Genomic DNA, 12121 nt, shown 5'->3' with positions numbered 1-12121 from the left:
AAAGAAATAAAATTTTGCCAACATTTTCTATAGCATTTTCTATGGAAATAAAATTTTGACAACATTTTCTATAGAAATAAAAAATTTTGTATAGAAATAAAATATTGACGAAATTTTATATAGAAATAAAATTTTGACAAAATATTCTATAGAAATATAATTTTCACAAAATTTTCTATAGAAATAAAATTTTCACAAAATTTTTTATAGAAATAAAATTTTGAAAAAATTTTCTATAGAAATAAAATTTTGACAAAATTTTCTATAGAAATAAAATTTTGACAAAATTTTCTATAGAAATAAAATTTTGCAAAAATTTTCTATAGAAATAAACTTTTGACAACATTTTCACCATAAATAAAATTTTGACAAAATTTTCTATAGAAACAAAATTTTTATAGAAATAAAATTTTGACAAGATTTTCTATATAAGCAAAATTTTGACAAAATTTTCTATAGAAATAACAAAAAAATGATAAAATTTTTATAGAAATAAAATTTTGACAAAATATTCTATAGAAATAAGATTTTGACAAAATTTTCTATAGAAATAAAATTTTGACAAAAGTTTCTATAGAAATAAAATTTTAACAAAATTTCCATAGAAATAAAATTTTGAGCAAATTTTCTATAGCAATAAAATTTTGATAAAATTTTCTATAGAAAAAAAATATGTGATAAAATTTTTTATAGAAATAAAATTTTGACAAAGTTTTCTATAGAAATTAAATATTGCAACATTTTCTATAGAAATAATTTTTTTTACAAAATTTTCTATAGAAATGAAACTTTGACAATATTTTCTATAGAAATAAAATTTTGACAAAATTTTCTATAGAAATAAAATTTTGATAAAATTTTCTATAGAAAGAAAATTGTGATAAAATTTTCTATAGAAGTAAAATTTTGACAGAATTTTCTATAGAAATAAAATTGTGATAAAATTTTCTATAGAAATAAAATTTAGACAAAATATTCTATAGAAATAAAATGTTGACAAAATTTTCTATAGAAATAAAATTCGACAAAATTTTCATCATATTTTCAATAGAATTAAAATTTTGACAGATTTTTCTATAGAAATAAAATTTAGACAAAATTTTCTACAGAAATAAAATGTTGACAAAATTTTCTATAGAAATAAAATTTTGACAAAATTTTCTATAGAAATAAAATTGTGATAAAACTTTCTATAGTAGTAAAAATTTGAGAATATTTTCGATAGAAATAAAATTTCGACAAAATGTTTTATAGAAATAAAATTTTGACAAAATTCTCTATACAAATAAAATTTTGACAAAATTTTCTATAGAAATAAAATTGTGACAAAATTTTCTATAGAAATAAAATTGTGACAAAATTTACTATAGAAATAAAATTTTGACAAAATTTTCTATAGAAATAAAATTTTGACAAAATTTTCTATAGAAATAAAATTTTGACAAAATTTTCTATGGAAATAAAATTTTGACAAAATTTTCTATAGAAATAAAATTGTGACAAAATTTTTATAGAAATACAATTTTGACAAATTTTTCTATAGAAATAAAATTGTGACAAATTTTTCTATAGAAATAAAATTGTGACAAAATTTTCTATAGATATAAAATTTTGACAACATTTTCTATAGAAATAAAATTGTGACAAAATTTTCTATAGAAATAAAAATTTGACAAAATTTTCTATAGAAATGAAATGTTGACAAAATTTTCTATGGAAATAAAATTTTTAATCTTTTTAGGGATAAAATTTTGACAAAATTTCCTATAGAAATAAATTTTCTATAGAAATAAAATTTTAACAAAATTTTGTATAGAAATAAAATACTGACAAAATTTTCCAAAAAAAAAATTTTGACAACATTTTCTATAGAAATAAAATGTTTTCAAAATTTTCTATAGAAATAAAATTTTGACAAAATTTTCTATAGAATTAAAATTTTGACAGAATTTTCTATAGAAATAACATGTTGACAAAAGTTTCTATAGAAATGAAATTTTGACAAAATTTTCTATAGAAATAAAATTTTGACAAAATTTTCTATAGAAATGAAATTTTGACAAAATTTTCTATAGAAACAAAATTTTGACAAAATTTTCTATAGAAATTAAATTTTTTTGCAACATTTTCTATTAAACTAAACTTTTGACAGAATTTGCTATAGAAATAACATGTTGAGAAACGTTTCTATAGAAATGAAATTTTGACAAAATTTTCTATAGAAATAAAATGTTGACAACATTTTCTATAGAATTAAAATTTTGACAGAATTTTCTATAGAAATAAAATTGTGATAAAACTTTCTATAGATATAAAATTTTTGACAAAATTTTCTATAGAAATAAAATTTGACAAAATTTTCTTCATATTTTCTATAGAAATAATATTTTGACAAAATTTTCTATAGAAATTAAATTTTGACAAAATTTTCTATAGAAACAAAATTTTGACAAAATTTTCTATAGAAAACTAAAATTTTGAAAAAATTTTCTAAAGAAATAATATTTTGACAAAATTTTTTATGGAAATAAAGTCTTGACAATATTTTCTATAGAAATAATATTTTAACAGAATTTTCTATAGAAATAAAATTTTGACAAAGACAAAAATATGTTTCTGTTTTGGAATAAATATATTTTTTTGGTTTTTTTTTCTTCAATCATTTTTATTGTCCATAGTTTTTAAGATATAATTATCGACAAAATCTTCTAACATATCGGTGAGTCTATCACGATACATTTGATCACTGTGGAAAGCAGCTAAACAAAGTTCTACACGTTTGCGATTGAAGAAATCACTGAAACCATCTGCTGTGGCGGTCAAACTCTGTGTTAAAGATGAAGGTAAAATTGTCAAATGGGAAAATAGACAACTTTCAATAAGACCACAAATTCGAAACTCTTCAAACGTCTGCCAAAATTCTTTCGAACTCAAGTAGTTCTCAATTAAAAGTTCTTCACTCGATAGATAATCTGCCATGAAACGATAATAGTCCTGCAGTAAATCCTTTAAATGTTTCGAACGAAATTCCCTAGTGGTTGGGATGGTAAGAATGGTTATCAAATCCAACATGGGAGGAGCATAACGGGCCAATTGGAAATCCACAAAACGGCATTGTGTGGGATGTTCTCCATTCTGCGAATAGGAAAACATAAAATTATTAGCCCATAGATCAGCATGAGAGAAGACATTACAATAACGATCAGACGTTTGAGCTAATTTGAAAATTATTTCCATTTTTGGTAGAAGCTTGGGGAGAATATAATCCAGTTGATCTTGGCTATACTTGGGTATCTGTTTGATTAGTTCCCCAAAAACCTGGACACCATTTGCGAAATTCTGATAACGGACATGTTGTGGTGGCAAAGGTAAGCGGGGATAAGCATTCTCCACTATAGCTTGGGGAAATAGTTCATTCATCTTACAGCCTTCACGAATTTCCAAAACCAAGGAGGCAGCATGTAAAGCTGCCAAAGATTTCACAGCACATTGTAAGTGTTTGTAATCCAAGAGACCATCCCGGTCTGCTCCCATACGATAGCCCATATGTTGAAGATCTTCAAAGACCAGTAAATTATTATCGGCATAGTAACACTTGGGAGCCACTCCCGGGAATATATTCTGGAGGCGTGGTAACACATCACGATAGACTATAATCTCCTTTTTGAAAACTCCAAACTCTTCTATGTATTCCATACGAGACGCTATTTCGGCTGGAGCCGCCTTAGTAAAGAAACGAATTTTATTGATCTCTATTCGGCCCTCCTTCTCAATGTGGACATCTACCACCAGGAAACGATGTAGACCCAAAAACCCTGAAGGGCTATCCGATATGGGATTGAGTTTATAACGTATTACACGTAAATTGAAATTATTCTCAGCTGCTATGGACTCTGGCGAATGATTGAGACTTAAATATTTTTGACAAAGTCCTTGGACTTCGTTATGGGTTAATTCTATAGCTGTGGCCATTATTTCACGATTTTCTTCCTTTAAAGTTTCTGGGCACAACTTTATCTCAACTGTGTTTCAGATTGAATGACAATGATCTTGAAATGTTGGTTCCTTAACATCTAGCAACGTGCTAGTTGAGCTCCCCCTAATTCTTGGTTAGATAAGAAACTTGGTGTTGTTATAGGCACATTTGCCGATATAAAAACAAATCAAAAAAAAAAAAAAAACTTTTGTGAAATGTTCTACATTTCCAGTCTCATTTTTATGATTTTCTTAATTCTATGACAAATAAATCTAGGCCACTATTTGTTTTAGAGAATTCATACGCGATACATGGAATACCCATTTCTTTGTGATTCTACTTTGGATTTTTTGATATCCACATTTGCCTGTGTGAGTTTTATATTTTAGCATTTTGCTTACAAAATTTATAATCGTTTCTTTTTATTATTTGCTGTATGAAAGTTGGGGATGCAACAAGGAGAGGCTATTCTCTATATATAATGTCACACTAAAAACGCTGATAATATACTCAAGCAAAAACCTATCATGAGATCTAGCATACCCGGTGTATTTCGCTATAATCTCCTAAAAGTAATGATTTACCATTTCAAGAAGGTGTAGCCGTATTATTTGATATCAAATTGTTGAATTATTTTGCAAACAAAAAATCAAAAAAATGGCATAGTTTTTATAATATGGGTCCATAATTGCAGATTTGGAATCTGAAACCAAATTTCAATATATACAAACTGGAAATATTGGAGGAAAACAAACGAAATTTTAACAAAATTTCTTATTGAAATGAAGTTTTGACAAAGTTTCTTATAGAAATGAAACTTTGACAATATTTTCTATAGAAATAATATTTGGACAAAATTTTCTATAGGAATAAAATTTGGACAAAATTTTCTATAGGAATAAAATTTGGACAAAATTTTCTATAGAAATAAAATTTTGACAAAATTTTTTATAGAAATTAAATTTTGACAAAATTTTTTAGAAATAAAATGTTAACAAAATTTTCAATACAAATAAAATTTTAACAAAATTTTCAATAGAAATAAAATTTTGACAGAATTGTCTATATAAATAAAATTTTGACAACATTTTCTATAGAAATAAAATTTTAACAAATTTTTCTATAGAAATAAAATTTTAACAAAATTTTCTATAGAAATAAAATATTGACAAAATTTTCTATAGAAATAAAAGTTTTCATAGAAATTAATTTTTGATAAAAAAATTAATATGTTGACAGAATTGTCTATATAAATAAAATTATAACAAAATTCTATAGAAATAAAATGTTGACAAAATTTTCTATAGAAATAAAATTTTGACAAAATTTTTCTTATAGAAGGACACGGGATAGGCAACTTTTAGTAAATAAAATTAGAACTTTATTTGGATAAAGTTTTTCACAGTCCGGAAAATTAAAAATTAATATATATATATATATATTTTTTTTTTTTTCAAGCAAACAATTCTACGCCTGTTTTGATTTTTACAAAAGTTAATTTCAAACAAAAAACAAGAATATCGATTGCAGGTGTATATATCACAACACCCCCTCTCAATCGATTATTCCGGTGGCATGACGCAACTTCATAAATTTGTTGGTATCCAATGATTTGGTGAACAAGTCAGCTATTTGATCTTCTGTTCTTATATGTTCTACAGCTATTTTTCCTTTGGCAATGTTGTCTCTAACGAAATGATGCTTGATGTCAATATGTTTTGCTCTTTTGCTTTCAAGGTTATTGGCCATCCCAATGCATCCTTTATTGTCTTCAAAAATCTTTACAGGATAATCACAGATTTCCTTCAAATCTTCCATTATACCTCGTATCCATAGTGCTTCAGTGGTAGCTAAGCTTAATGCTATATATTCTGCTTCCGAGGAAGAAGTTGCCACTGTTTGTTGCTTCTTACTACACCATGATACCGTGCAGCCATACACTTTAAACAAAAAGCCGCTTACAGATTTTCTGTCTGACAAATCTGTTGCCCAGTCAGCATCTGCATATCCAATTATTGGTTCTTCGGACGTTTTGTTAAAATTCAGTTTCATGCCCATTGTTCCTTTCAAATAACGTAGAACACGTTTAAGGTGTTGCCAGTGGACCTCGCTAGGATTATCTTGAAAACGGCCCAAGTAACCCACATGGTAACATATGTCAGGTCTGGAACATAGCATGATATACATTAAACTCCCCAATAGTTGACGATAAGGTAAATTTGGGTTATTTTTAGAATCATTTCTATTCAATTGTAAACCTTTCTCCATTGGGGATTTTACTGGATTGCATTCAACCATTCCAAATTTATTCAAAATTTTGGAAATACTTGCTTCTTGTGATATACTTAGGTTTCCATCACATAAGTCCAATCCCATGCCAAGAAAATGCTTCAATGGGCCGCAGTCTGACATTTCGAAATTTTTAGAAAGTTGCTTCTTCAAGTCCATTATTACATTTTGATTATTGCCAACTACTAATACATCGTCAACGTATATTATAAGAATAATAACGTTCGTTTTCTTGTTATCGATCTTAAAATAAAGGCAATAATCGTGTCTAGATCTTGAAAAACCCAAAGATAGCAGAAATAGGTTGAACTTTTCATTCCAGCATTTGGGAGCTTGCTTTAGCCCATACAAAGATTTTACTAGTTTGCATGCAAGTCCCGGATCACTTTTGACACCCTCTGGAATTTCTATGTAAATGTCTTCCTTCAAATCTCCATACAAAAAGGCGGTTTTAACATCAAGTTGATGAAAGTAATAGCCATGATGAATCCCAATAGCTAAAGCAATTCTGACTGTTGTTAGTTTTGCAACTGGGGCAAAAGTTTCCAGATAGTCAATGCCATGTTTCTGAAGGAATCCTTTTGCTACTAACCTCGCTTTGTATTTTGTTGGATTGCCGTTTCTGTCTTCTTTGATCTTGAACACCCATCTTGTTTTTAAAAGCCTTTGCCCATCAGGTTTTTTAACGAAATCCCAAACATGGTTCTTTTTCATAGAATGGAGTTCATCATCAATAGCGTGCAACCAATTTTCAGTGTCGTCTCTGTTGAAGATTTCTTGAAAATTTTCTGGAACACTATTTTGTACGACATTTGCCTCATGTCCGGTAATAAAATCTATGAATCTTGTTGGCAGTCGACGGATTCTTCCGCTATTATTCCTTTGTATATTTGGGTTATCTTCGTCTTCTGATAAGTGTTCACTGTCTTCTTCATCAGATAGGGGACTATTTGGGCTGGGTTCAACTTGAGGGGTTTTGTTTTCAGGTTCTTCTTCTTCGGCATCCAGAGCATCACTATTGTCTTCCCCCTCTTGCTCGTGGATGCACGAAATTACTTTTATGTCATTTGATTTCTCGGAAAGATTTTTATATGGGAAGCTACCCTCGTCGAATTTAACATCTCTAGCTAAAATTACCTTTCTACTTCCCATGTCCCACAACCGGTATCCATTCGGTGCATAGCCGATAAATACAGTTTTCTTGCTTTTAGGATCAAGTTTCTTTCGACATTTATCCGAAATCCAAGCGAATGCTTTCGAACCAAATACCTTTAATTTTTCATAATCGGGCTTTGTTCCATACCATTTTTCTGCTGGTGTAACCATTTCTTTTAAAGCCGAAGTTGGTATTCTGTTGATTATGTAAACTGCAGCAAGTGCCGCTTCGTTCCAAAGAAATTTCGGAACTCCGCTTTCGAGAAGCATGGCTCTTAACTTCTCCGTGACGGTTCTGTTAAACCTCTCAGACACTCCATTCTGCTGGGGCGTATATGCCATTGTGTATTCTATTTGTATTCCTTTCGATTTATACCAATCCTTTTGAGCTTTTGATAAATACTCGGTACCTTGGTCTATTCTAAGCTTTGAAATCTTTGACTTTGGAAACATTGCTGTGACAGTGGCTTCATATTCTTTAAATTTAGTGAAGACGTCGGACTTTTTCTTTATACAATAAATCATAGCAAAATGACTGAAATCGTCTATAAATGAGACGAAATACTTTGAACCATCTGAGGCAATGGGAGTTATTGGCCCACAAACATCAGAATGAATTCTTTCAAGTAAACGAGTTGTTTTAGGTCTCTTTCCCTCAAATGGCTCCCGACATTGTTTAGCCTCGGCACAAACATCGCAAAAACCCATAAGGTCTGGCTTTACATTTTCTTTAATCAATTTTTGCTGTAATATGATTTTCATACCTGATGTTCCAATGTGTCCAAGCCTTTTATGCCACAACTCAACATTGCTTTGATTACATGCAAGAGCACTATGGCTTTTATATTTCAATATTAGTTCATAAAGATTTCCTCGTAGGTATGCTGTGGCTATCTCTTTGCTATCTTTCAAAATAACTGCCTTATTTTTGTAAAAGTTTACCTTAAGTCCTGACTTGGTCAGCTTCCTTACTGATAACAAATTGTCTCTCAAAGCTGGGGCATAAAGTACATCCTTCATTAGAATTTCTACGCCTTTATTACTTATGCCCTCGACATTTCCAATTTTTTGAGCTGTAATTGACTCGCTGTCCTTGGCAACATTGATTTCCACTGGATTTTCTAGACTGGCCATTGTGCTGAATATCTGCTTATCTTTTGCAATGTGGTCGCTAGCACCAGAATCAAGTTTGAATATTATTTCGGAATTCTGCGCCCTAACTTGATTTCTGAATGCCATAAATGAGACAGAATTCTTAGTTGTTTTGGCAGAACGAGCATCTCGCTGCCAGCAATCCTTAGCCTGGTGTCCAAACTTATTGCACTTAAAGCATTTGCCATTAAATCGCTTCTTTGTATTCGGAATGGGCTTCTTCTTACTTGAAAGTGCGGTTTTACCTTCCATATCAGCTTCATCACGATCCAAAAACTTGGCTTCTTCGGAAATTAGCCTCTCCTTCACCATATTGAATGTCAGTTGTTCATTATCTACGCTTTGTAAAGCGGTCACCAGGGGATCATATTTTTCGGGCAGGGTCAAAAACAATTGAGCAAGGATGTCGCTTTCTTCCACACAAGCGCCGGACAACTTCAGCTTTCGAATTAAATTTTCAAATGACATTACGTGACTTACGATAGAGTCCCCTTCGTTCATTCTCATCTTTGCCAATTGTTTTCTGATAAGAACTTGATTTCCAACGGACTTCTTAGCAAATACAGATTGCAGGCTTTCCCACATACCCTTTGCGCTTGCTTTTTCACGCACAAAACTAATGCAATCCGCATGTAAGAAACTCACTATTTTATCCATAGCCTTTTTGTCTTTCTTCTTGAACTCTCTTAATTTGGCCTCTTCATCTGGAGGATTGCCGGTGAGAACTTCCAACAGATCTAGAGAATCCAAATGAATTTTTACTCTAAATTGCCAATCATCAAATCCCTGGCCATTAAACTGGGGAATCCCATGAACTTCTTTTGTATCGCCCATAACCTCTTATAGAAGGACACGGGATAGGCAACTTTTAGTAAATAAAATTAGAACTTTATTTGGATAAAGTTTTTCACAGTCCGGAAAATTAAAAATTAATATATATATATATTTTTTTTTCTTTTTCAAGCAAACAATTCTACGCCTGTTTTGATTTTTACAAAAGTTAATTTCAAACAAAAAACAAGAATATCGATTGCAGGTGTATATATCACAACAATTTTCTATAGAAATAAAATTTTGATAAAATTTTCTATAAAAATTTTGACAAGAACGAAATAAAATTTTGATAAAATTTTCTACAGAAATAAATATTTGACAAAATTTTCTATAGAAATAAATATTTGACAAAATTTTATATAGAAATAATATTTGGACAAAATTTTCTATAGGAATAAAATTTGGACAACATTTTCTATAGGAATAAAATTTTGACAAAATTTTTTATAGAAATAAAATGTTGGCAAAATTTTCAATAGTAATGAAATTTTGAGAAAATTTCTATAGAAATAAAATTTTGACAAAATTTTCTATAGAAATAAAATTTTGACAGAATTGTCTATATAAATAAAATTTTGACAAAATTTTCTATATACATAAAATTTTGACAAAATTTTCTATTGAAATAAAATTTTGACAAAATTTTCTATTGAAATAAAATTTTGACAAAATTTTCTATAGAAATAAAATTTTGACAAAATTTTCTATAAAAATAAAATTTTCTATAGAAATAAATTTTTGACAAAATTTTTTATAGAAATAAAATGTTGGCAAAATTTTCAATAGAAATACAATTTTGACAAAATTTCTATAGAAATAAAATTTTGACAAAATTTCTATAGAAATAAAATTTTCTAAATAAAATTTAAACAGAATTTGACAGAATTGTCTATATATATAAAATTTTGACAAAATTTTCTATATAAATAAAATTTTGACAAAATTTTCTATATAAATAAAATTGTGACAAAATTTTCTATAGAAATAAAATTTTGTCAATATTTTCTATAGAAATAATATTTGGACAAAATTTTCTATAGGAATAGAATTTGGACAACATTTTCTATAGGAATAAAATTTTGACAAAATTTTTTATAGAAATAAAATGTTGGCAAAATTTTCAATAGAAATGAAATTTTGACAAAATTACTATAGAAATAAAATTTTGACAAAATTTTCTATAGAAATAAAATTTTGACAGAATTGTCTATATAAATAAAATTTTGACAAAATTTTCTATATAAATAAAATTTTGACAAAATTTTCTATTGAAATAAAATTTTGACAAAATTTTCTATTGAAATAAATTTTTAACAAAATTTTCTATGGAAATAAAATTTTGTCAATATTTTCTATAGAAATAATATTTGGACAAAATTTTCTATAGGAAAAAAATTTGGACAACATTTTCTATAGGAATAAAATTTTGACAATATTTTCTATAGAAATAAAATTTTGACAAAATGTTCTATAGAAACAAAATTTGGACAAAATTTTGTATAGAAATAGAATGTTGACAAAATTTTCTATAGAAGTAAAATTGTTACAAAATTTGCTATAGAAATAAAATTTTGACAAAATTTTCTATACAAATAAAATTTTGACAAAATTTTCTATACAAATAAAATTTTGACAAAATTTTCTATACAAATAAAATTTTGACAAAATTTTCTATTGAAATAAAATTTTGACTAAATTTTCTATAGAAATAAAATTTTGACAAAATTTTCTATAAAAATAAAATTTTCTATAGAAATAAATTTTTGACAAAATTTTTTATAGAAATAAAATGTTGGCAAAATTTTCAATAGAAATACAATTTTGACAAAATTTCTATAGAAATAAAATTTTGACAGAATTGTCTATATATATAAAATTTTGACAAAATTTTCTATATAAATAAAATTTTGACAAAATTTTCTATATAAATAAAATTTTGACAAAATTTTCTATATAAATAAAATTGTGATAAAATGTTCTATAGAAATAAAATTTTGTCAATATTTTCTATAGAAATAATATTTGGACAAAATTTTCTATAGGAATAAAATTTCGACAACATTTTCTATAGGAATAAAATTTTGACAAAATTTTTTATAGAAATAAAATGTTGGCAAAATTTTCAATAGAAATGAAATTTTGACAAAATTTCTATAGAAATAAAATTTTGACAGAATTGTCTATATAAATAAAATGTTGACAAAATGTTCTATAGAAACAAAATTTGGACAAAATTTTGTACAGAAATAAAATGTTGACAAAATTTTCTATAGAAATAAAATTGTTACAAAATTTGCTATAGAAATAAAATTTTGACAAAATTTTCTATACAAATAAAATTTTGACAAAATTTTCTATACAAATAAAATTTTGACAAAATTTTCTATAGAAATAAAATTTTAACAAAATTTTCTATAGAAATACAATTTTGACAAAGTTTTCTTTAGAAATATAATTTCGCAATATTTTCTATAGAAATAAAATTTTGATAAAATTTTCTATAGAAATAAAATTTTGACAAAATTTTCTATAGAAATAAAAGTTTGACAAAATTATCTATAGAAATAAAATTTTGACAAATTTTCTATAATAATTAAAATTTGAGAATATTTTCTATAGAAATAAAATGCTGTCAAATTTTTCTATAGAAATAAAATGCTGACAAAATTTTCAATATAAATAAAATTGTGACTAAATTTTCTGTATGAATAAAAT

At 26.8% G+C, this 12121-nt stretch overlaps 2 protein-coding genes across 2 annotated transcripts in view; both read right to left on the bottom strand.

The window, feature by feature from the left end:
- Window positions 1-12121, bottom strand: part of LOC142226832 (uncharacterized) — a 73221-nt gene that overhangs the window by 44737 nt on the left and 16363 nt on the right. The gene's annotated exons all lie outside the window — the stretch shown is intronic.
- LOC142226828 (uncharacterized) lies at window positions 2636-4133 on the bottom strand. Its single transcript, XM_075297056.1, has one exon. The coding sequence runs from the start codon at window positions 3970-3972 to the stop codon at window positions 2656-2658; it is 1317 nt and encodes a 438-aa protein (XP_075153171.1). The 5' UTR covers window positions 3973-4133; the 3' UTR covers window positions 2636-2655.

Source organism: Haematobia irritans, chromosome 2 (genome assembly GCF_050003625.1).
Source record: "Haematobia irritans isolate KBUSLIRL chromosome 2, ASM5000362v1, whole genome shotgun sequence".
Taxonomy (NCBI): domain Eukaryota; kingdom Metazoa; phylum Arthropoda; class Insecta; order Diptera; family Muscidae; genus Haematobia; species Haematobia irritans.
Note: the sequence above shows the minus strand (reverse complement) of the source record. Positions and strands in the feature narration are given on the sequence as shown.

Bases quoted from the DNA above. Each gene is read 5' to 3' on its own strand.
- LOC142226828 (XM_075297056.1), bottom strand. From the start codon at position 3,972: ATGGCCACAGCTATAGAATTAACCCATAACGAAGTCCAAGGACTTTGT.